At 43.1% G+C, this 26242-nt stretch overlaps 1 protein-coding gene and 1 non-coding gene across 2 annotated transcripts in view; both read right to left on the bottom strand.

Moving 5' to 3' along the window:
• LOC124805597 (myrosinase 1-like) overlaps window positions 1-26242 on the bottom strand; it is a 303345-nt gene that overhangs the window by 165212 nt on the left and 111891 nt on the right. The window contains exon 4 of the mRNA XM_047266163.1: window positions 17440-17562. Within this exon, the coding sequence (XP_047122119.1) occupies window positions 17440-17562 (123 nt within the window). The remainder of the gene's footprint in view (window positions 1-17439; window positions 17563-26242) is intronic.
• Window positions 24345-24419, bottom strand: Trnal-caa. Its single transcript has one exon. It is a non-coding gene; the product is annotated as a tRNA-Leu (tRNA).

Here is a 26242-nt window from a genome sequence, read left to right as displayed (position 1 = left end):
AAAAATATTCTATTCGTGTCCTAACACTTTGTGGGTCTAACTGTGCCCTTGAATGTGTCATTTGAACTTTTTTTCCGGTTTTAAGCAGGCCTGCTAATAGACGCTCGCCATAGCTACACTGGCATTAGCTATGTTACAGGGGAAAAAATGTAGCCGTTACTTTTACAGCCCCACACGCTTGAATTATTACACGTCGTGTGCAAGTATCAGCATACAGATCATGGTACGTTACGACCTTCTTACTGAAACAGTAATCATAAAGTAAAAATACAATTTTGTATGGCTTCATGATTTCCTTCATGCACATTCTCGGCTGTCGTGTTAGTGGTTGCACTTTCCGGTATCCAAGATGCTGGCAATCCTCATTTCTACAGAGAACTGCGTTCGTGCGTGACATCAGGGTCTGTTGCTATGGGTACGCACTCGTGTTTGTTATCGCCAGGCTTTGTCGGTTGCAGCACACGCCACTTATCGTAGCTAGCCTTATCTGTATAATCGTTATCTGTCCTCAGCTAATGTAACTTCGAATGAAATTGTGATAAGGCGACACATGACCACACTACATCCGCACGTCAAAAGTCCTAGACACGTACTCGTATCATTCCTGCTTACTGAAGAACTCACAGCACTTGAAGTAAGAAGAAGATTACGTTATAAGAGCATGCAACGTTATGGCAGTGTGCTGAGTCTATCCCGTGTACGTAATATCGACGCCCACCGGACTTCAGAACTAAAACAAAATACATAGGCGCGTTATTGGCAACTTTTGGCGCTAGTTTTAAGTACTGGTTTGCTATATCTTCTTTTGCTGCCTATTCCTGGCTGCTATGATATCGGAACACATACAGGAACAACTGAATAGCTGGCAGCAGCCCTCGGGGAGTGGTTTTCGTCATACGTACTTTGTTGTTCTGCGTTTCTACCGTTCTGTTTGAAGGTGGTTATTAAGATACTTGTATGGAACAGAAGGCTAATGAGGTATGGTATAAGCATATTTTTAAATCTCTGGTGATATTTATATTGCTGCAGTAAGATGGTTGACGACCTTTTCTTAGATGACAGAACTTTGGAAAATATTGAAAACCATTTTGAGAAATATCTAACCTGTATGTCGTCTACTAAATTAAAGAGAATCGCAGAAGGCTGCCTCGTATGTTAGAAGAAACGCTAAACATTCTTAAAAAGGAGGTTTTGAGAATTTTATAGATGCGGTTATAACTAGTGGTGAAATGATCTTTAATAAAAAGTTCAAGATTTCCCAGTGCGTAGCAGGAACGCTCTCGTTTCAAAACTCAAGGGTAAAATTTAAGTTGATCATGTATTTAGAAAGCAGTGACGACGTTCTGGTATTGTTCGTGATTCCATAAAGGGCTGTAAATGAGGGGTACTAGGAACTGTTAAATCGTTTTTTAGCACCAATCCAATATCGAGATCGAACGAACCTCTTCATCTCTCGTGATGCTTTCCCCTTTTGCACACACCAGCTTATTTGACAGCACTGGATAGCCAATTAATCACTGAAACGCTTAACTACGATAATGATGGAAGCAGAAGAAATGAATTTGAATTTGTGACACAGCCGGGACTTTTTGCTTACTAGGCAGAAAAGCTAACCATTACACCACCGCCGCACTATGGTTAACAGTGCTGCACGAACTACTCAAGTCGAGTGCCCTCCCCAACACAAACTTCAGTTCATATCTTCAGCTTATTTATACCCTACGTTGTCACCTGGACGTTGCACCAACCACATCACTCCCCACGACTCTCATCATTATACTTCAAAAATTGAAAATACATCGGGAAGGTTGAAAATCTGACGTGTCTGAGGAGATCCTCTAAAGCTGTGACCGAAACACTGAAAGCTTCTCCACGGATATGAAGTGCCAGAAAATTCATGTTGCACACTCGTCTCAAATGGTTCCACTTAATATACTGTCTCATCCTACACGCGGTTGGTTTTTAATTTGTTATGGACTTAGTTGGGAACTTACGGACCGCCATGTGCGGTTTTGGGAGTATTCCAGGATGTTTCCTTCAAAAAGCCAATTTCCCTCCTTACCTTTATTTGTGTTCTGTCTCTGATGACATCAAATTCGACAGGACTCTAACCTTCAACCTTCCCTCTACACATATCTCATAATAAATTCTTGATTCTACATCTACATGATTACTCTTCAATTTACAATTAAGTATCTGGTACAGTTCAATCGAAGCACCCTCAGCACGCAGGGAAAACAAACATTTAAACCTTTTCGTGCAATCTCTAATTTCTCTTCTTTTAATATAATGATCATTCTTCCCAATGTAGGTGGGCGTCAACGAAATATTTTCACACTCTGAGGAAAAATTTGCTGATAGAAAAGATCCTGCAACAATGAAAGACACCTTCGTTTTAATGATTGCCACCATAATTCGTGTATCATACCTATGGCACTTTCTCCACTATTTCGCGATAATGTGTAATGAGCTGTCCTTACCTCGGCTTTTTCTATGTCCTCCTTGAATCCTATCAGATGCGGACCCACACAGTACAGCGATATCCGAGAAGACGGCGGACAAGCGTGCTGCACGTAGTCTGTTTAGTAGACCTGTTCCGCTTTTTTTTTTTTTTTTTAGTGTTTCGTTAGTAAATCGCAGTCTTTTGTTTCCTTTTCCCAGAAAATTATCTCTGTTATCGTTCCAAATTAAATTATCCGTAATTCAAATCCCTAATTATGGAGTTGAATTTACACCCTTTGGATTTGTGTGTTTTATCCTTCACTGAGGTATGACAGCGTGATGTAATTCATAGTGACTCTGTTTATCTATCACAGCATGTATCTTGCACTGTCCCAGATAATTCGAAATTTGAGACACACAAAGCGATTTTCGATTGTGTTCTCTTCTGCAAACATCTCGCAGCCACTTGATAGGAGCGTGAACAGAGTTAAGAGTTTGTTTGAATAGTGCGATTGACGACCTTGTACTGCGTTGCGCGCACGCTGCCAGATAGAACCTTTGAAGGCTGGGTTTTGCCACACTGTGTTCCACTTGTGTTGTGGCAGTCGCAACTTTCATTTATTCCTGACTGGAGATCCACGAAGTGCTGTAGTGCTGTCGCTGACTCTATTGCCTCTCAAATCACTATGTAGAACGTAGTTTGTGTCGAGGTAAAACCGACGCACGAAGTTCTATGCATAAGAGATGTCGGTGATTTGGACTGGGATATCCAGTGAATGTAAACGGAATTTATGAAATAATGTTGTTGCTGGAGGTCTGCTCAGATTGTCACTTAAATCGTTTATGCAGATCAGGAACATCAGAGGGCCTGTAACACTTCCTTGGGAAACGCCAGATATCACTTCTGTTTTATGGATATCTTAAAGTATGGAAACAATTTGACATCCGCTATCGATAGCACTCATTTGTTCCTGGGGATAAACAGTTTATTGTGTTTCACAAGAACGATATTTCCTGAGTACTTGTTGGCTGTTTGTCAATAAATCGTTTTCCTCGAGATAACTCATAATGTTCGAACACAGCGTATATTTCAAAATCCTACTGCAAATGGAAATTAGCGATATGCGTCTGTAATTCGGTGGATTATTCCTATTTCCGTTCTTGGGTACTGGTGTGACTTGTGCAACTTTCCAGCCTTTAAGCACGGATCTTTCGACGAGCGAGCGGTTGTATATGACTGCTAAGTTTTCAGCTGTTGTATCATCATATTCTAAAACGAACATTGGTATACAATTTGGACCGGAGGCCTTTCCTGTATGTATTGAAAACATTTGTGTTGAAAGTTTCAGTTCTAGCCTGCCTGAAATCCCAGAACATAAAATTCTATGCCGAACATTTAAATAAGTTCGTTTTTCGTAGCCTCGTAGCCAAAGGTTATTGGAGGATAATGGAGACCCTGTATCGAAGTGAGTACATTGCGTACTTGCCTGATTTCGACAATTTTTCTTCTTCGCCGGTTGCATTGTTTTCTAAATAACCACAACTTACTTTTACGAGCAACACGGTCAAAAGTATGCGAACACTCCTATGTAATGGAAAGTTGACCACTTGATGTCGCGAGACAAGGACCCGCCAGTACAAAAGGAGGCGAGGAGTATTGTGTTTTTAGTAGAGAACCAGTAACGGCAAAGTGTGTCGGTCACGAAAGCTTCAGTGACTTCGAATGTGGAGTTGCCATAACAGCTTGACAACCCTGTATTGATGTCCGCTAATAAATGTCCGGATCCCCACGTATTGCAAAAATGGATGTACATACACGTGTATGTATATATGTTCTCCTTCTAAATCACTGGACCGATTACAACGAAACTTGGTACATGCATGACTTACTGTCTGGGACGAATCTCTGTGGCGGTAAGAACCACCCGCCTATCAAAGGGGTGGCGATGAGGGTGAAGTAGTAACATAACCCACGAAACGTGAATACGCTTACTTCACTCACACAATATTTGGGAATGAGAGCTCGTACTGACTTGCAACAAACGTTACACGTAATTTCAAACCTTCACGAAACTTTTTCTCGCTGACAACCTCCACAAATAAAACTGCCGCATGAAGCATAATGTTTCAATTTATAACTTCTTTACCACTAACGGTATTCGCCACACATTTTGGAGACAGTGTATTGTATATTGAACCAGGGACCTAGAAACAACGGAGAGGCTTCGACCCGCGGTAGCCCTCAGTGGTACAGAACAGGCTACAGCAGTCCACCCACCCCACCGCCGCCCCACACCGAACCCAGAGTTTGTGGCGGTTCGGCCCCCAGTGGACCCCCCACCCCAGGAACGTCTCATACCAGACGAGTGTAACCCCATTGTTTGCGTGGTATGGTGTACGCTTACATGGAGACAGTGTTTGCGCAGCAATCGTCGATATAGTGTAGCTGGGGGAATAAGCGGAACCACCCGCATTCGCCGATTCATCTACATCTACATTTACATTGATACTCCGCAAGCCACCCAACGGTGTGTGGCAGAGGGCACTTTACGTGCCACTGTCATTACCTCCCTTTCCTGTTCCAGTCGCGTATGGTTCGCGGGAAGAACGACTGTCTGAAAGCCTCCGTGCGCGCTCTAATCTCTCTAATTTTACATTCGTGATCTCCTCGGGAAGTATAAGTAGGGGGAAGCAATATATTCGATACCTCATCCAGAAACGCACCCTCTCGAAACCTGGCGAGCAAGCTACACCGCGATGCAGAGCGCCTCTCTTGCAGAGTCTGCCACTTGAGTTTATTAAACATCTCCGTAACGCTATCACGGTTACCAAATAACCCAGTGACGAAACGCGCCGCTCTTCTTTGGATCTTCTCTATCTCCTCCGTCAACCCGACCTGGTACGGATCCCACACTGATGAGCAATACTCAAGTATAGGTCGAACGAGTGTTTTGTAAGCCACCTCCTTTGTTGATGGACTACATTTTCTAAGCACTCTCCCAATGAATCTCAACCTGGTACCCGCCTTACCAACAGTTAGTTTTATATGATCATTCCACTTCAAATCGTTCCGTACGCATACTCCCAGATATTTTACAGAAGTAACTGCTACCAGTGTTTGTTCCGCTATCATATAATCATACAATAAAGGATCCTTCTTTCTATGTATTCGCAATACATTACATTTGTCTATGTTAAGGGTCAGTTGCCACTCCCTGCACCAAGTGCCTATCCGCTGCAGATCTTCCTGTATTTCGCTACAATTTTCTAATGCAGCAACTTCTCTGTATACTACAGCATCATCCGCGAAAAGCCGCATGGAACTTCCGACACTATCTACTAAGTCATTTATATATATTGTGAAAAGCAATGGTCCCATAACACTCCCCTGTGGGACGCCAGAGGTTACTTTAACGTCTGTAGACGTCTCTCCATTGATAACAACATGCTGTGTTCTGTTTGCTAAAAACTCTTCAATCCAGCCACACAGCTGGTCTGATATTCCGTAGGCTCTTACTTTGTTTATCAGGCGACAGTGCGGAACTGTATCGAACGCCTTCCGGAAGTCAAGAAAAATAGCATCTACCTGGGAGCCTGTATCTAATATTTTCTGGGTCTCATGAACAAATAAGGCGAGTTGGGTCTCACACGATCGCTGTTTCCGGAATCCATGTTGATTCCTACATAGTAGATTCTGGGTTTCCAGAAATGACATGATACGCGAGCAAAAAACATGTTCTAAAATTCTACAAGAGATCGACGTAAGAGATATAGGTCTATAGTTTTGCGCATCTGCTCGACGACCCTTCTTGAAGACTGGGACTATCTGTGCTCTTTTCCAATCATTTGGAACCCTCCGTTCCTCTAGAGACTTGCGGTACACGGCTGTTAGAAGGGGGGCAAGTTCTTTCGCGTACTCTGTGTAGAATCGAATTGGTATCCCGTCAGGTCCAGTGGACTTTCCTCTATTGAGTGATTCCAGTTGCTTTTCTATTCCTTGGACACTTATTTCGATGTCAGCCATTTTTTCGTTTGTGCGAGGATTTAGAGAAGGAACTGCAGTGCGGTCTTCCTCTGTGAAACAGCTTTGGAAAAAGGTGTTTAGTATTTCAGCTTTACGCGTGTCATCCTCTGTTTCAATGCCATCATCATCCCGTAGTGTCTGGATATGCTGTTTCGAGCCACTTACTGATTTAACGTAAGACCAGAACTTCCTAGGATTTTCTGTCAAGTCGGTACATAGAATTTTACTTTCGAATTCAATGAACGCTTCACGCATAGCCCTCCTTACGCTAACTTTGACATCGTTTAGCTTCAGTTTGTCTGAGAGGTTTTGGCTGCGTTTAAACTTGGAGTGGAGCTCTCTTTGCTTTCGCAGTAGTTTCCTAACTTTGTTGTTGTACCACGGTGGGTTTTTCCCGTCCCTCACAGTTTTACTCGGCACGTACCTGTCTAAAACGCATTTTACGATTGCCTTGAACTTTTTCCATAAACACTCAACATTGTCAGTGTCGGAACAGAAATTTTCGTTTTGATCTGTTAGGTAGTCTGAAATCTGCCTTCTATTACTCTTGCTAAACAGATAAACCTTCCTCCCTTTTTTTTTATATTCCTATTAACTTCCATATTCAGGGATGCTGCAACGGCCTTATGATCACTGATTCCCTGTTCTGTACATACAGATTCGAAAAGTTCGGGTCTGTTTGTTATCAGTAGGTCCAAGATGTTATCTCCACGAGTCGGTTCTCTGTTTAATTGCTCGAGGTAATTTTCGGATAGTGCACTCAGTATAATGTCACTCGATGCTCTGTCCCTACCACCCGTCCTAAACATCTGAGTGTCCCAGTCTATATCTGGTAAATTGAAATCTCCACCTAAGACTATAACATGCTGAGAAAATTTATGTGAAATGTATTCCAAATTTTCTCTCAGTTGTTCTGCCACTAATGCTGCTGAGTCGGGAGGTCGGTAAAAGGAGCCAATTATTAACCTAGTTCGGTTGTTTAGTGTAACCTCCACCCATAATAATTCACAGGAACTATCCACTTCTACTTCACTACAGGATAAACTACTACTAACAGCGATGAACACTCCACCACCGGTTGTATGCAATCTATCCTTTCTAAACACCGTGTGTACCTTTGTAAAAATTTCGGCAGAATTTATCTCTGGCTTAAGCCAGCTTTCTGTACCTATAACGATTTCAGCTCCGGTGCTTTCTATCAGCGCTTGAAGTTCCGGTACTTTACCAACGCAGCTTCGACAGTTGACAATTACAATACCGATTGCTGCTTGGTCCCCGCATGTCCTGACTTTGCCCCGCACCCGTTGAGGCTGTTGCCCTTTCTGTACTTGCCCAAGGCCATCTTTCAGATGGAAAACCGCCTTAAAAACCATCCACAAGCCGGCCGGAACACCGGATCTCGCCACTAATCCGCCGGGAGGATTCATGCTGGGGACCGGCACGCCTTCCCACTTGGAAAGCAGCGCATTAGACCGCGCGGCTAGCCGGGCGGGCTTTGGAGACAGTTAGGGGTGGTTTGGGGCAGGAGATCAGACAGTGAGGTCATCGGTCTCATCAGATTAGGGAAGAACGGGGAAGGAAGTCAGCCGTGCCCTTTCAAAGGAACCATCCCGGCATGTGCCTGGAGCGATTTAGGGAAATCACGGAAAACCTAAATCAGGATGGCCGGACGCGGGTTTGAACCGCCGTCCTCCCGAATGCGAGTCCAGTGTGCTAGCCACCGTGCCACCTCGCTCGGTTTTGGAGACAGTATTCACAAATACCATTGAATGTACAATTAAATCATTGTATGACATATAGTTAAGGAGATACGACGTCATGAAATTGCAAGGAGAAATTCGCTATAGTTACACGTGCAATGTGTGTACATACACATGCGAAATGTGTTAAATATATGTGAAATTTGAAACTTCCTGGCAGATTAAAACTGTGTGTCGGACCGAGACTCGAACTCGGGACCTTTGCCTTTCGCGGGCAAGGCAAAGGCAAAGGTCCCGAGTTCGAGTCTCGGTCCAACACACAGTTTTAATCTGCCAGGAAGTTTCATATCAGCGCACGCTCCGCTGTAGAGTGAAAATTTCATTCTGTATGTGAAATTTATTTGACATATGCTTATGCAAGTAAAGCCGCGGGTGAAAAGCTCATCCCAAACCCCCAGAACGATTCCAACCAAATTTGGTACATATATTTGCTACGATGTAGAAGGAAATACTGTGAACAATAATTTTGTCTTGAAACTCTTCCATTGGTCCGTGTATGCATACAAAAACAGCAATATAGGATTGTGGTCCGCTTGATGGAGGGGGGTAAGAGCCAGCCTGTTATTGGGGTGAGAGTGATAACGTGGAGAAAGGAGGAGAGGGACAGACAGAGAGGGGGAAGCAGGAGATGGGCACAGTTATGGGGTAGAGGAGAGAAACAGAGAAAAAGGGAGAGCTAATAGACAGAGAGAGGGGAGAGCAGGAGATGGACAGAAAAAGAAAAGAGGAGGAGATTCAGGGGGAGGAAGATGTAGGCAGACAGATGAGGGAGGAGGAAATGAACAGAAAGAGTGGCAGGAGGGAATCGACAGAAAAGGGAAGAGGGGTTGGTGGACAGAGGAAGAAAAGAGTAAGAGATGAAAAGGGAGAGGGGGAGGAAGAGATGGAGAGAAAGGGGAGAGGTGACGGACAGAGAGAGGGAGAAGGAGATAGACAAAGATAGGGAGATGAAGGGATGGACAGAGGAGGGTGGGGGGAGGAGGAGCAGATGGATGATGGGTAGGAGGAGATGGAGAGAGAGGGAAGGAAAAGATGGACTAATAGAAGACGAATATATGCATACCACTGGCAATGCCTGCTATTCAGCTAATACCTTTGTTAAAGAAAGCACTTCCGCCCTGCTTCTGCGAATTGTCCATAAAAGGATATGTCTGCTGACGGGTGCCGCAAATAGAGGATGACAGCAGCAGAACGAACAGATGTGGAAAGCTGCAGCACAATGCCGCTATCAGTGACACGTTATCAGCCAGTTATCGATCACGGTGACAGAGACGCAAATCAAATCACGGGGAGCGCTTTCACAAGATGTCAATACCAGGAATTTCTCAACAAACATGTCAAGGAACTCGCATAATCAGGCCAGGCCATATCGGCTCCCATCAAAAGCACGTTAATTCTCTGTCTTTTCGCATCGCGCACTTTGTATTGCTTACACAACGCCCACAGAAAAACGCATTTTCCTTATTTCTCGAATACATTGCTACGAGAGACATAATTAGGAAACAGCGATGACCCCGAGAAGAATTTATGCCATAATTCATTCTGAGAACTAATCAACTAATGAACTTATCCTCTCTTAGTGCCGCATATAAGTACGCTGCAGCCGCGCGGAAATACCGTGTTGCGATTAGAGACGTGGACGGTGAATCATCGATATTGCTTCCGATTTCCCTCAACAACAACTAAATATCAACGTTAAATGTCGAAATTATAAAAATGGCGTATATTTCTGTAGTCCTAGATAGTTAGTATCTCTGATATGATTCCATACTTCTGATGGGTGTTGTTTATGATCTAGATGATGATCTTTCAGAGAATATCCCAGCTGCTGTGATGGTAGGTCCGTTTCTGTTCTAGTTTGCCAAGTTATTCTTTTCTTCTGCCATTTTACAATGTTCACTCCATAAATCAAATTTGGTTTCTCTTTTCTCCCGTGTTTCCCACACTGACTGACACTTTGAAAACGGGAATGAACAATGAAATGCATTAGTGCACTTTAGCACCAATTGTCAATTACCTGCTCTAGCCCGTAGCTCAAAAATTAAAATATAATATTGTCCTACACCACCACCACCCCTCCCCCTCCGACCGTCTATCCTTCCATAGCATGACCAACTTATTCAGAAAAAGATACGTATAAATGACAAAACATTACTGATGCTGTAACAAGTAGATTGGTGCTCCATTAACTTTCTGGTGTGCAACCGCTTAAATACAGCTTCTTCTTCTCCTTCCTCTTCTTCTGAATATCGTTCAGCCGCCTTCAGACTGAGACGAAAGAACGGCGCTGCAACACTCGCTCCGTTCTTTTATACTCACCGACGGCGCCACTGCGCATACGACCACAGGAACACAGGCACCAGAGATGTTTATCAGCGGCAAAGAAGTAAAATGTGCATGAATTATATCTATGGTTGCGCAGTTGACCACCGCTGGAATATCGATGTGGCACTGTGATCTACATTTTCGCGATGTCTTTGTAAGTTTATTACACAAAAACGCCAGATTCCATGACTGAAGCCTCTATCTCTACTTATTAAATTCATCGCCACGCAAATTTCAGTTGCATCTTTCAGCACAGAATCCCAGAAAGATGAAGCAGACGCTAAACTTTCCACGTTTTCGCACAACATTGAGTGATGAGTATCAATGCAGTTCTCTGCAACAGCCGATTTATTTGGCTGTAAAAGGCGGGTGCAATTGCCATGTTCCGTACATCATCCATTGAGTGCGTGAATCGTCTGTCCGATACATGACTGGCCACATTAGCAGGGGATCTTGTAAACCCCGGCCATCCAGGGCATGAGATCATCTTTAACTGATTCCAAGAGTACTATTGTCTTCGGTGGAGGATGAAAAATGACTTTGTGGTTGCGGAGGATCCGTCCTTTTTTGACGAAAGCCTTTCCACAAAAGGCAGGAAAGCCATGGAGTTAAATCTTTCTGTGTAATCATCTGCATTTCTCATGGCCACTTTTAATTTCATTCGCAGCGCCTTACGTATCTGCTGTGACGAATACCCGTTGACTTCAAAAACTCTCTTTAACTCGTCCTGCAGATTGCCCTCAGCAATGATGCGTGCTCTGTGAACCGAAGTTCTATGAACTCTCATTGTCTGCGATGGGTGGTAACAGCGGTTTGTACGTAAATATAAGTCTGTATGCATCGGTTTCCGATATCATGGATGCCCAAAAAAATCCAAAAATGGAAGGCTTCTCTCCTTTCCAGTTTCCATTGTGAACGGGATGTGCCCATGGATGATATTCAGATGGTGTAAAAGTCTTGTAATTTATATTCACCAGGAGTGCAGTACAAATGTGTTGTCAACATACCTCTAAAACAGTGTGGGCTTTAACATAGCAGATTCAAGGGCGTTTTCCTCTAAGTCCTCCATAAAGAAATTGGTCACCAAGGACGGCAAGTGTGTCGAAGTCATAACATATCTGAACTAAGCTGAAATCTCTTTATCACAACTTCTGCCAATAAGTGACAACGAATATGAAAGCGGAACCTTTGTGAATAAAGACACCACATCGAAGCTGACTAATATATCACAACTGTTTAGCTTCAGTGATTTTACCTTGGGAATGAAGCCCACAGAGCTGTGAATGTGATGAGCACATTTTCGCACAAGAGATATTAAAAAAGGACTCCAAGTGTTTGGGCAGTATTTGTTGGGACAGCCAATGTTACTCACTATTGGACACATAGAAAGACCTTTCTCAAGATTTTTTGGAAGCCTCGGAGGAACCGCACTACTTGGTTTCAATCTTCGCCCAACTTCCGCTGGAAAGGGAGACGCGTTCAGAAGCGAATCAGCCTTCCTTACCACTTGGTTAATTGGGTCTTACTGATTACCTTGCAAGATATACTGTGGATGTGACTCCGCTCAGTAAAACCCACTTCACAAGTGCCTGCTGTTCTTGAACGGAAGAGATTTGTGCAGTCTACCAGTAACTCAATTAATTTTATGGGAGAAGTGAAGATATTTTCTGATCATTCATTAATTCCCCACCAATTGACTAGAACATAGTTATACAGCATTACAATAAGCTGTCAACGATAGACAGCAGCGAGGGGGCATAGTTACCAATCCAATCTCTTTCCCACCAGCACTACATAGGAAACTAAATGACATCACGCTTCCAAATTAAACACTTCTGAGCTGTTGTTTGCAGAAACGTATTTTATATAAAAACTCACTTACCTTCAAACGACTGCTCACTTAATGAACCCAAATTGACAACGTTATAAAAACGCAAGCTCATTAAAGTTTCCTCCACTCACATAGGAGGACTGTAGACAGGTATAGTCCCTGTGTAAACTGAAAAGCGAGCTATATTTGTGGTCGGGAAAGTCACCTTTCTCAGAAGAACGCTATAACTGGCTTGCAGGATGACAAGGAATCAGTTTCCCCTCTGGCATTGTAGTGCAATGTGCAGATATTTACGTAGCTTCTGCCCACATGCGTGTTCGCGTTAGTGTAATCGGTAACTCGTTTCTGTATTTCACTTCGTGGAAAATAATCATCTCTGGTGGTATCTGTGCACTGCGTCGAAGTATATTTGTGAAACACCCTGTAGCTGCTACTTGTGACGTAGTGCGGTACAGAGAATGGGGAATTGCTTGCTCGCTCTTCAGTTTTTCACACCTAAGAAGGAGGAAAGTGCATGACCACAATCTGGTGACCTGCTTTCCCTGACGCAACCACGCTTCATTCTCCACCGTCATCCTATTATATTTCCACAACACAGTTTATACCTTCATACGGCTCAATTACACTAACAAAGGAAACTCCCCATCGCACCCCCCTCAGAGTAGGTGGGAAATGGCCTAGTGAATAGCCCGTCAAAAACTGAGCACTCATCAAAAATGAAAACAGGAAGAAGGTGTACTAAACTGTGAAAAAGGAAGCAAAATAGAAACATTGAACAGTCCAAGCTCAAGATGTGCAACATCGAGGGAATCGCAAGAACCACGTCGTCGTAGTCTTGCCACTTGTCATAATACACGCTGGTTGTAGAATATGAGCCATGTGTAAGGTTATGTTACCGTCGTTAGTAAATGTGATGAATAGTGAGAGCAGTGAGATGTCCGCATAGACATCTGACAGAAATTAAAACAACAAATAAACTGGTGTGAACTACAACAACGGAACTGAAGAGACATAACTTCCAAAACGGAACGCAAGAGGCATAACACGAGGTACTTGGGCAGAACGATATACGTACGTGTGTAAGTCCCTACCTTACACCTCGCTGTTGCAAACGGGCGTTACACCACGACACAGACACAAATCTGAATACAGCGAACAGACACGTCAATGACCGGACGGATAGATCATAATATTGTAAAAAAAATGAGGAACGAGAAGATTTGAACACGGATCTCCCACTTCAGAGTCCAACACTACAACCACGACGCCGTGACTACTGAAATTCTCTCGATGTTGCACATTTTCAAAATGGTTCAAATGGCTCTGAGCACTATGGGACTTAACATCTGTGGCCATCAGGCCCCTAGAACTTAGAACTACTTAAATCTAATTAACCTAAGGATATCACACGCATCCATGCCCGAGGCAGGATTCGAACCTGCGACCGTAGCGGTCACGTGGCTCCAGACTGAAGCGCCTAGAACCGCACAGCCACACAGGACGGCGCACATTTTCATCTTGGGCCGTTCACCGTAACAGTTTTGCAACCTTTTTCTCAGTTCAGGACCCCTTCTTCCTGTTTTCATGCTTAATCTGTCCTCAATTTTTGACAGCCGATCCACTGCGTCATTTTATCACAAAGTCTGAGAGGGGGGGGGGGGGAGGGGACGCGATGGGCAGTTTTCCATGTTAGATGGGGTACACATTCAGTATTTGTTCTTGGTCCAGTTCACTTAAAATTAAACATTAATTTTATACCATTGAAATATGAACAATGAATAAGATGGTTTTTTTGTAGGAAATGTAATATAGTTAAATTTTGTGGTGGGAAACATTTTTCCCTAGAAGTCGCGGTTTTTGAATTATTCAAGAAAAGCATAAAAGAGGGACCTTTCAATGTCCTCCCAATCCCGACGCTCACGCCCCACCGGTCAGAATTTTTAGTATGTTGTTCATAGCCGCTCAGAACGTTCATACAACCCTGCGAAACCGCCGGAAAAGTGCCATCTTTGGGATGTTGTTCAACTCGTGCTTCACAGTGGTTTGAATGTCGCTTATATCGTCAAACCGTTAACCCTTCGTGTGAAGTTCTGCAGTTTGTCGTTTTATGGTAGGCTGTACCGCTAACACCAGACTAGATTGGTTGATAACACCACGTCTCCTCACCCGTGATGATTGTTTCCAGTACAGAATTCGCTGCATTTATCAGTTCTGTCAAGTTGCGGCAGGCGTCAACGCTTTGTTGTATTTGTTCTGGGATCAAGGCGTGCGGGACAAAATCTGCACACACTTTTCTTCAGAACATGGAGAATATCTTGAACACTTCATTTAGAGATGTAGCTCTATTGCGATTTGTGACACAACAACGCTGACACAATTCGGTAGCACGTCCGCTGCCAAACATCGCCTGCTCACAATTTGCTGGTCGAATGCACTTCTGTCGTTTACAACTATGCGGCGCGGGGTTAGCCGAGCGGTGTAGGCGCTGCAGCCATGGACTGTGCGGCTGGTCACGGCGGAGCTTCGAGTCCTCCTTCGGGCATGGGTGTGTGTGTTTGTCCTTAGGATAAGGTTAAGTAGTGTGTAAGCTTAGGGACCGATGACTTTAGCAGTTAAGTCCCATAAGATTTCACACACATTTCGTTTACAATTGTTAGTTCAAACTGTGAAGGCCAAATCCATATATGCCGGCCGGAGTGGCCGGGCGGTTCTAGGCGCTACAGTCTGGAACCGCGCGACCGCTACGGTCGCAGGTTCGAATCCTGCCTCGGGCATGGATGCGTTAGGTAGGTTTAAGTAGTTCTAAGTTCTAGGGGACTGATGACCACAGCAGTTACGTCCCATAGTGCTCAGAGCCCTTTGAACCATTTGAACCAAATCCATATATATTATAAAAAATGGATGTGTGTGTGTTGGCTGGGGGGGGGGGGGACGGGGGGAGGGCCAAATCCATACATTTAATTAAAAAATGGATGTGTGAGTCAGTGAGTGAGTTCTACGTCTCCTTCTAAACCACTGAAACGATTTCAACTAGATTTGGTACACATATACCTTACTGGTAGTCAACAATCGCTGTGGGGGGGGGGGGGCAAGAAAAACCTACCTATCGAAAGGGGTTGGGGGGTGAAACGCGTAGTCCGCGACGCTTGAATTACCAGACTTTATCCATCCAGTATTTGAGAGCACTTAGCGGCGTGCAACAAACTTCACACATAATTTCAAACCCTGACGAAATTTTTTGGCTCTGGTAATCCCTACAATACGATGAAAGAAAAAAAGTGTTTATCACTTACTCCTTTTCAACTAATCATGCAGTAAAAGCTCCGCATTACCTTTTTACTGCCAGTTATATTCGCGACGTATTTTAAAGACGGTATGTAAGTGCAAAATTATATCATTGCGCGCCATAGATCAGGAAATATGACCTCATAAACAATGAGATGCGTGACAACTGCCGCATCATGCATGACGTTTAAATTTATTACTTATTTGCTACTAACTCTATTCACAAAAAATTTCGCAAAAGGTATCCATATATGCCGCTGAATATACCTACAATATTATACCATTGTATGACACGTAGTTCAAGAGATATGACGTCATAAACAGTAATGTGCGTCTAAAACTGCCGCACCGCGCAGATCGTTTAAATTTATTACTTCATTTTGCTACTACCTCCATTCGCAACACATTTTGCAGACAGTATCCACATATTCCGTTGAATGTACCTACAAAACTGTATCATTGTACGACACATACCTCAGGAGATATGAAGTCATAAACATTAAGCACAAGGGCAGACGCTGCCTGGTACGGGCGTGGGTGCACAGCTGTAACAAATACCTGGGCAACATCAGGTTGCTCTGCTATTAAATAAATAAAACAAAAAATAGTTCAAGCTGGCAACGTAGTTACTGCGCTGACGTCATTTATGAGCAATTAATTTTTGAACATACGGATTCTTGAGCCTACATATTTCTCACAGTTGCAGATTCACTTATGGCAGGCAGTAACTGCGACTATTGAAACGTGAAATTAATCGGATGGAATAGATACCGGAACATAAATAAAGCTATTCACTCACGAACGAACAGCTGATTTATCTCCAGAATATATCATTGAAACGTAGAAACTTCCTCTTGAAATTTACTACACTTCACAGATTACTGAAAGTGTGTGCTGAGTGGTACTTGGTAAGAACGTCCTGAGTTTTACTACAATGGGTCGAGAGTGTAAGCATCATGCTCACACCCGTTCATATACGATTATTCTGTGTCCAGAAGGGGTGGAACTCTTTCAAGTCAAAAAGCATTCGTTGCGCTGCCTCAGAAATTATTTGGAAATTTGTGGTAAGTTCTATGTGCTGAGGTCATCGGTTCCTAGGCTTACACACTACTTGCTCTAACTTTAACTTACGCTAAGGACAACGCCCGAGGGAGGACTCGAACCTCTGACGAGGGCTAGCTGCGCGAACTGTGGAAAGACGCCCTAGACCACGCGGCTACCCTGCGCGGCACTGCCGCAGACATTTACTTGGATTCTTGTGAAGGGAGATGCAGACCTCCCTTTATCAGAATCAAAACAAATGTATAAGTTAGCGGAAAAAAAGGTTCTCTTAAAAATCATCAAATAAAGCATTAGAAAATCTATACTTTGAATGTGCTCTAATGTTTGTTACATCACGTTGATGTTAGTGTCGCAACCAGCTCAGATCATATTTCCATTAGCGCCTTATCACAATTGGTTTATTGATATAATTTCGCAAGAGTAAGTCATCACTTGCTCTAGAGGTTTGTACTTGAGATAACTCAGCACTTGAGCAGTAGATCACACGTTGGTAATGTGATCCAGGGTACCTGTACCAGTACCCGTCGTGTATTTTCAACAGTTTCACCTGCAAGTGGAGCTGCATGAGTCCCTACTTAGGATGATTTTGCAATGTGACACAGGAAGAGCCTAAGGAGACACGGCACCTGATAAACATTATCTGCACAGAATCACTGTTTTCCAAGATTGTAACCGACTCCACCAAGGTACTGTTCTTCCGAAGGACTTACCCTGTCTCCATACGTATCAAAGAGGAAGCGAGCGTACTCCCGGAAATAGTCCGCCAGAACTGGGTTAGGCCAGCCTCCGATGTCCTGCAGGTACTGCGGCAGGTCGTAGTGATACATGGTCACCTGCAGACACACAGAACACACAAATGAAAAATATAGCGGGGAGGTGGCAACTCCGTGCGTGTTACTGCTAAAATCTTGCAGGTGACAGAGCACCAGTGATATATGTACATACACTGTTCAGAAATACGGCAAGAAGGGGAAAGCCTGGAGACACGGGACGATTGCAACGCAACTATAACATCTCAGACAGAACTTCTGGAACTAGATATTGGATTTTGAGGTGTACAAAGGAGCGGATAATGACTCGCGCCACAATTTAGTAATGATGAGGAGCAGAACTGGTTTAAGGCAAATGCCTTACTGAAGTTTAAGTGAAGTGAGATACTGAAGTAGTGCGCAACGAGAAGGAGCGTATGAAGTTCTTTTTGACTGTAGGTACTGCGGTAGTGAATTCCACGACAGGCAGTTCAATAGAAGAGGAATGGACATCTCTAGAAAGGGCAATCACAGAAGTTGAACATACAAATATATCAAATACATGTGCAAGAAAGGAAGCTGCGTATAAGCCTTTGCTCCCAGAAATCAATTGATCGACGAAAGATGCAAATATAACTGCGAAGAAACCTTTGGTGCCAGAAATCAATCGATCGACAGAAGAAGGAAATACAAAAATGTTCAGGAAAAGACAAGAATAAAGCAATAAAAGTCACCTAGGAATGAAACAGATATGAAGTGCAGGGGATCAAATGCGAGACGGGGTAATGAGAAAAAATCGAAAAAGAAAGAACCTTTCTTGAAATTGATACAAAAAGCGTCAACATTGCGAGTGCGATACATAATCCATTCTTAACCCTTTCAGACTCCCCAGCTACAACTGTATACATTAAACTTTTTACTTTGTCTTCGCTGCAACAAAAGTATTATTTGCCAATGAAAACCCTAGTTACACATTTATGAATGGTCAGAATTTTTATCATGTGCCAGTGCTGCCAACTGTTGGACATCACTATGAAAATATCAGCAAGTCAGTGCAGCAGTGCGCGGTAGCTTGTGACTATCACTATACACAGATGTGGTTCGTGTGCTACATTCTATTGTATAATAGAATACTGTTATTGTTATTTTTCGTGATTATTGAATGACCATGTTACTACTTTTTACAACAGAAAATTTTTTGTAATTAATTATTTCAGTCCATAAAATGAACCCAAGTGTACAAAGCATGTTTTGAAAACGGGTACAAATTTTTGTATAAATCTTGCTTTCAAAATCATTAAAAAATCACCTAAGAGCATTACCACATAAAGAAAAAGTCTCCTTCCTCTAGAAGAAAATCAGGTCTGAAAGGCTTAAATACGGAGAAGAGATTGTATAGGAGGAAAGAAGGTCTCTACGAGGGACGGAACCGTCTAATGATATGACTGAACGACAAATGAGGGTCGATGTAAAAGACGAAATGGATCCAGTATTAGAGCTTAACAGAGCTGTGAAACACTTACGATCACTAAGGTGGAAGGCGTAGACAACATTCCTTCGGAATTTCCAAAATTACTGAGAGAAGAGGCAACCAAACGACTGTTAAAGTTGGTTTGCTGATTCTGTAAGTCTGGAAACATGCCGTCAGACTTAGAAAGAAAATAACACACACTCAGCTATGATGATAAAAAGAAGAGAGGAGTGTCCGACCTATCGCACAGTCAGCTTAACAGCTCAGGGTTCCAAGCTGCTGACAAAAGTAATATACAGAAGAATTAAAAACGTATTTGAGGATCTGTTAGATGGCAATAAGTCTGGCTTCAGGAAAAGTAAAGGCACTAGGGAGGCGTTCTGTCTTTGCACTTCATAATGTAAGCAAGACTTTAGGAAAATCAAGACATGTTCATATGATTCGTGTTCATATGATTCGTCAACTCAGAAAAATCGTTCGACAATGCTAAATGATGTAAATGAACGGAATACACAAGAAAATAGTTAGAGGTTATAGGAAAAGACGGATAACATACAGAACACACAAGAAAAAAAGAGGGAACAGTAAGAATGGAAGATGAAGAACGAAATTCTCGGATTTGAAAGGGTGAAGAGGGAGATGTAGTCTTTCGCCGCTACTGTTCAATCTATACATCGAAGAAAATAGAAATAAAGGGATCAGGAGTGGGATTAAAAGAAAAGAAAGGATATCAATGATAAGAGTCGCTGATGCCATTGCTATCCTCAGTGAAAGTGAAGAAGAATTACAGGACAGTTGATTGCAAGGAATAGTCTAACGAGGGCGCACTATGGACTGAGCGTAAATCGAAGAAAGACACAAGCAGTAAGGTAGTAGCAGAAGTGAGATCAGTGGCAAACTTAACATCAAATTTGGAGACCACGAAGACAAAGTGAAGCTATCTTTCGAAGCACAATAATACAAAAAAATATGTTGTATGGGCGATGGGCAGCTTTCATAAAGGATAGGAACTGCATCATGCAATACATGGCTGTATTAATTTTTTTTAGTTACGAATATAGGTACTGGTACATTCTGATCGTCCACGGACCATCTGTATCAAAGAAGAACAACTATAAATAAAGTTTATGCACTAACTGCACATAGTGCGTCATAAAACGTTTTTCATCGAATAAACGTACGTAATCTACAGAGTGTCAATTATTGTAGAAGGGATATAAATTCACCGGAGATAAAATTAGTCACCCTTAAAGAAATCATTATAGCCATGATTTAATGCCTTGTAATTCCGTCCCTGGACTTGATAACTGCCAGGATTCGGTTAGTAAGTGAGTCCACTAAGTTGTGAGGCTCTGATCGCAAAATTCCACCAAATTGCGAGGATGCCGATGTCGGTGTTTTACGCGCTTTTTCAACATTTCCCACAGAGTTTCTATGGGATTCAAGTAAGGTGATTTTTCAGGTCTAGACGTAATAGTGTGGGAGAGCGTTCAAGAAACCAGTCACATATTCTTCCAGCCGGTGAACTGTACTGTCGTCGCGTTGAAAGAATAGGGATATCGGTAGCGTACTCATCATGCGGATGTTGACCGAAAGGCAACACCTGATCATTCAGAATGTTTAAATACACATGCTGGTTCACGTTAGTGGCCACCTAAGTGAGCGGGCTCAATTCATGGTAAGAAAATCACCACCAAAACATCACAGAACCGACCTCGCCTTGAACCTGGCCTTGCACACGTTCAGGATGAAATGCTTGATTTGGCACTCGATGACGGGCGTCATTTGATATAGGCAAAGCGGCACTCGTCAGTCGAGATTTCGTTCCGGTCCGTATCAGTCACGATGTTTTTCCGACCCCAACAACTACAAAAATGTATACATATTTACAAATACGGACACATGTAACACAGTACAATAAGACGTTTAAACGATACGCTGTGTACTTTCTCTTCATCGGTGTACATTGTACTCACAAAAATCTTCAACCGAACACAGTTGACTGAATGAGACCGGTGTGCGTTTTCCTTGTTTTCCAGTTCGTTTGTTGTCTGCTGCAGCCAATTACGTCACCGCACGTACCTGCACCGCCCGCCAGTGCATGTTCACATGAATGGTACACTGTGATACGCGTTTGTACAGGTCTTGAGAAGACGAAGTGCATTACTGAATAAAAATGTAGGGCCCTATTTAAAAAAGGCGTATTCCTTTCATGACATCGTGATGAACAATGCTACCAGAAAGACAATCTTAATGCTCAATGTCCTGGTAGACAAACAACATTTGCTTGATCTTTTTTTATTTTGCCTCTGGACAAAATGTTACTTGAGGTGTTCAAGACAAACGAGACACTTTAATACAACTGAACCGGTAATGACACAGAAAGTAAATTTTTCAGGAGACACAAAAAACTACACTACGGGTTTAAGCATGTTGCTGTGCAGTTGCCATGTAGCAATTGGCCCCAGATATTATACACAACGTACATTACCCGTCGACTGTGGTAAGTTCAAATGGCTCTGAGCACTATGGTACTCAACATCTTAGGTCATAAGTCCCATAGAACTTAGAACTACTTAAACCTAACTAACCTAAGGACATCACACACACACATGCCCGAGGCAGGATTCGAACCTGCGACCGTAGCAGCCTCCGGACTGCAGCGCCAGAACCGCACGGCCACCGCGGCCGGCGACTGTGGTAACTAAGAGAATTTGAATATACTTGAGATGACCACTCTTCAAACCCAGTGATGTTGATGTGCCAACTAGCTTCCTGTTTGCAGCGGTTATGCAAGTTTATATTATTCACATTCATTATAGCAATTAAAACAGGGTGTTATGAGCACACATATTTACTCTTAACGTACCCGGTACACAACCACAAGCAAAATACAGTACAGTGGAAAATAGCGGCTTTGCTTTCATCTTTATCCTGACGATCCTTCTTTGGCCATTGGCAGATACTGTTATAAAATGGTTTCTGCTCGTCAGGTATGTAATGTAGAGTTTACTTTGCATCGTCTAGTTTCTTCTTTTTTATTCGAACAGGTCCACTAAATGTTTGTTCGTATGGAGACGGCCGCTTGTCTAACTCTATACCCTTCTGTTGATGGGACATCACTCCCTGTTATACTAAATAATGCGTACAGACGTAAAGATCAGTCATGTCCGGTGACGTAATTTGAAAAAAAGTGGACATGACCCCCTTTTCCAAATCACTGATTCAATTAATAACACAGTCTCTAAACGCAAAAACCATAAAGCGATGATTCTTCGCTCAAATGATAGTTGTTACACTGGTATTCAACTGATAAGAAAATTCATCTTCAGAGCGAATCACCTAAAATTTACACTGCAGAAATTGCGGAAATGGAAAGTGCTATTGACTTGCTGTTGTCTCAGAATGGATCGGTCTTCAGGGATTCGTATTGTTAGTCAATAAACAAATTGTAATAGCACCTAGGAAGAGTTTTTGGTACAAACAGTTTTTTTTAAATGGAACAATGTGTATTGACATTAACAAACTAAAAGTTGAGTAAATTTGAATGTCAGTGGTGTTTATTGCAGGATTCTAGAGCGAGTCGTTTAAGAAATATCGTATTTTAAGAAGCTTCCACGTCCTTACTTGTTTGTGCCACTGAACCTGCGTAGTTACTAGATACGATGGTGTAACGTTTACTTACTGTGTGCCTGAATGTTTCTTGAGTACACTGCGTCTTGCTAGTCAGTTAGTGTGTGGCAGTGCAAGCAGTAGGTCATGAGTGGGCGGTGGGATGTACCAACGCAGAAAAACCCGACATACTAGTGGGTGTATGGAGAGTACAGGAAGAATGCAGTTCATTCTTGTACGGCGTATGCGGTAAGATATCCCAACAGACGTGAACCATCTCGGCAATTATTTATAACCTCTTCAACCAGTTACGTGAAAGTGCTAGCGTGAAATCTAGACAACGTAAGGGAAGAAAACATGTGATGGCAGAAGAGGGGGAAATTAATGTTATTGCTGCTGTTGCAGTTGATACGGACGTTAGTTCCCGCGCAGTCGCACGAGGAAGTGGCTTGAGTCAGGCGAGTGTGCTACAGGTTCTCCATCGACGTATGGTCTATCCCTGTCACGTCTCAGTCCATCAGGAGTTGCATGGAAACGTTTATGAAAATCGTGTTAACTTCTGCACGTGGGCATTAAGACAGGATACTCCAGATGTATCGTGTAGCAATCATGGCCAGGTAAACCCCCGAAACATGCACTGTTGGTCTGTTGACAATCCACGCTGGCTTCGTCCAGTGGAACATCAGTGTCCATGGAGTGCAAACGTGTGGTGTGCGATAGAGAACCATCATCTCATAAGCCTGTTTTTCATAGACGTAATCCTGAACGCGCACAAGCATCGCAGCAGCCTGACAGATCATTTCTACGTACATGCTAGAAGTCGTTCCTCTGCAGACTGGGAGGAATATGTGGTACCAACATGATGGCTGTCCACTACGTACTACAGCATGTCTTCATAAATTGTTTCCAATTGTTGGATTGGACGCAGAGGACCTGTACCTTGGCCGACTCGTTCCCCCGGATTTGACGCCTGTAGACATTTTCCGTGGGGAAAGCTGAAAGACACTGTCAACACGGACACACCCTCTACACCCTATGATACACAACGACATATGACAGCAGCTTTTTCGGACATCTCCGCTAGAATGCTGGCGCGTGTGCAGCAGTCATTCACGTACCAGATTGAAAGCGTATACATCCGCTGCTCATGGTCATTTCGAACACAGCCTGTGATGGTCAGTTGTTTCGTTGTCGGTCAGAATACACAGAACTAGAGCAAGAACTTGTTTTGTCCTTTGGTTTGTTCTACCAGTTGTACAAGTGTCGATGTAGGAACTTCTCAAAATACCATATGTCGTATACGACTCGCACTAGAATCCTGCCAGAATCACCACGACATTCTATTTTACCCGACTTTTAGTTTGTTAATATCAACAGGCATTTCTCCATTTAAAAAAGTGTATGTTTGCACAAAAAACACAGTTTCCAAGCGTTATTACAATCTGTGTATTGGTTAACAGTACTAGCCCCTGACTATCAATCCATTGTGTGAAAGCCGCGCGTCAATAGCATTTTTCATTTCGTCGGTATTTGCGGAGCAATTTTTAGTTAACTCACCCTGTATACATCCATAAAGACAGCCTTCATGATGTAGAGTCCGAACTTGCCTTTCATCCCACTGAATTTTGTGTTGTTCGCAAGAGTACAGGAGATCAGCGAAAGATGTCAAACGGGCTGTTTGTCGGCGACATATATAGGAAGACTTTTCCGTAACGTGGAATGAGATTTTCACTCTGCAGCGGAGTGTGCGCTGATATGAAACTTCCTGGCAGATTAAATCTGTGTGCCCGACCGAGACTCGAACTCGGGACCTTTGCCTTTTGCGGGCAAGTGCTCTACCAACTGAGCTACCGAAGCACAACTCACGCCCGGTACTCACAGCTTTACTTCTGCCAGTACCTCGTCTCCTACCTTCCAAACTTTACAGAAGCTCTTCTGCGAACCTTGCAGAACTAGCACTCCTGAAAGAAAGGATACTGCGGAGACATGGCGAAGTGGTTCGCAGAAGAGCTTCTGTAAAGTTTGGAAGGTAGGAGACGAGGTACTGGCAGAAGTAAAGCTGTGAGTACCGGGCGTGAGTCGTGCTTCGGTAGCTCAGTTGGTAGAGCACTTGCCGGCGAAAGGCAAAGGTCCCGAGTTCGAGTCTCGGTCGGGCACACAGATTTAATCTGCCAGGAAGTTTTTCCGTAACGTGTTTGGCGTATCCTGAGGAATGTTGTTCTGCGCTTGAAAATTATTTCAAATACTAAATTTCTTTCGGGATATAATAAAAACAGTTACAGCGAAATGGGGGGGGGGGGGGGGAGGGGATGTGTTTCTAAGACAGTCAGCGCGTTTTCCATTACTGAACTCTCTTAGCAACTTTTTTTCTAAATAAGTTGATAATAGTTTTCAGTAATAACACTTGCTGGTTGCTGAACGATAACAGATTTCAGTAATAACACGTGCTGACCACTAGACTGGCAGAAAAAGGAATAAATACAAGAGTAAACTGGCCTGAACCGTCTTTGTTAAACAAAATTGAATGTGAAACTGAAAGTTTACAGTCAGTAGCAATACCATTTTTCACTTACAATGGACTTCTAATGTGGAAATCATCGACAAACGGACGGTTCAGTGAGCTGCGGTGAGATGCGTGATGGGAAACATTCATGCAGCAGTGGATGTCAAACGACTGATGATTGCCCCAGAAATACATTTAACTGGACTAGCAATACCCTATCATTTATTGTCAGTAGGGATCTCCTTCACCACACTATCAGATCGCTTGTTATTTGGCTGCTACGGGACGGAGCTCCATGACGGGCCGTATCTCCAACAACCCTTCCCCTTGAAGTAGAACATGAGAACAGTAGTAGAAAACACTACGCCAGGTGTTGTGATGGCCGTTTTGTAGTGTTCGTTTGTAAATGGAGCGGAGTACAATACTTTTGTCGAAGCACTCTTAGTTAAAGAGTCAGAAAACTGAGTGTACTTGTCACGTAGCTAGCGGTCTCTGTATATGTGTCGAACAGAGGGTTCAACACAAGTGCACATCACTTCATTTTGACGTGGAGCAATCTAATGTACTCGAAATGACTGATAGTAGCGTTACTTGATCTGTCCCCACTTGTTTCATTTTCATCAGGTCGTGAAAAAAGTCCAAAGACGACAACGCCATAGGAAAAATAGCACCTAGCCAGCATGTAAGTCCAAAGACGACAACGCCATAGGAGAAAATAGCACCTAGCCAGCATGTCAAGCTTCTATAAGGCAACAGTGCCACTGAATTTAGATTGAAGCTAATAATGAATTTTGGCGGTCATCACTCTTCGCACTCCATCTCAGAGCAGCAATTGCACCCAACGCCCTCATTATTTATTGGATAGATTCCAATTTCTGCCTTCCCGTACAGTTTTTAACCTCTTCAGTTCCCTCACGTACTACACAAGTTAGTCCTTGTTTCCTTAACACATTTCCTATCATTCTGGCCTCTCTTTCCACCAGTACTTTCCACATGATCCTCTCCTCACCGATACCGCGGAGAAGTTCGTAATTTCTTATCAGTCTCCCTAATTTTCAACGTTCTTCAGCAGCATGACATCTCAAAAGCTTCGATTCTGTTCTGTTCCAGTTTTTTTCACGGTCTGCACTGATGAGCCAAACATTATGACCACTTGCTTAATAGCTTGTTTGTCCATC

Source organism: Schistocerca piceifrons, chromosome 7, assembly GCF_021461385.2.
Source record: "Schistocerca piceifrons isolate TAMUIC-IGC-003096 chromosome 7, iqSchPice1.1, whole genome shotgun sequence".
NCBI classification, from domain to species: domain Eukaryota; kingdom Metazoa; phylum Arthropoda; class Insecta; order Orthoptera; family Acrididae; genus Schistocerca; species Schistocerca piceifrons.
Note: the sequence above shows the minus strand (reverse complement) of the source record. Positions and strands in the feature narration are given on the sequence as shown.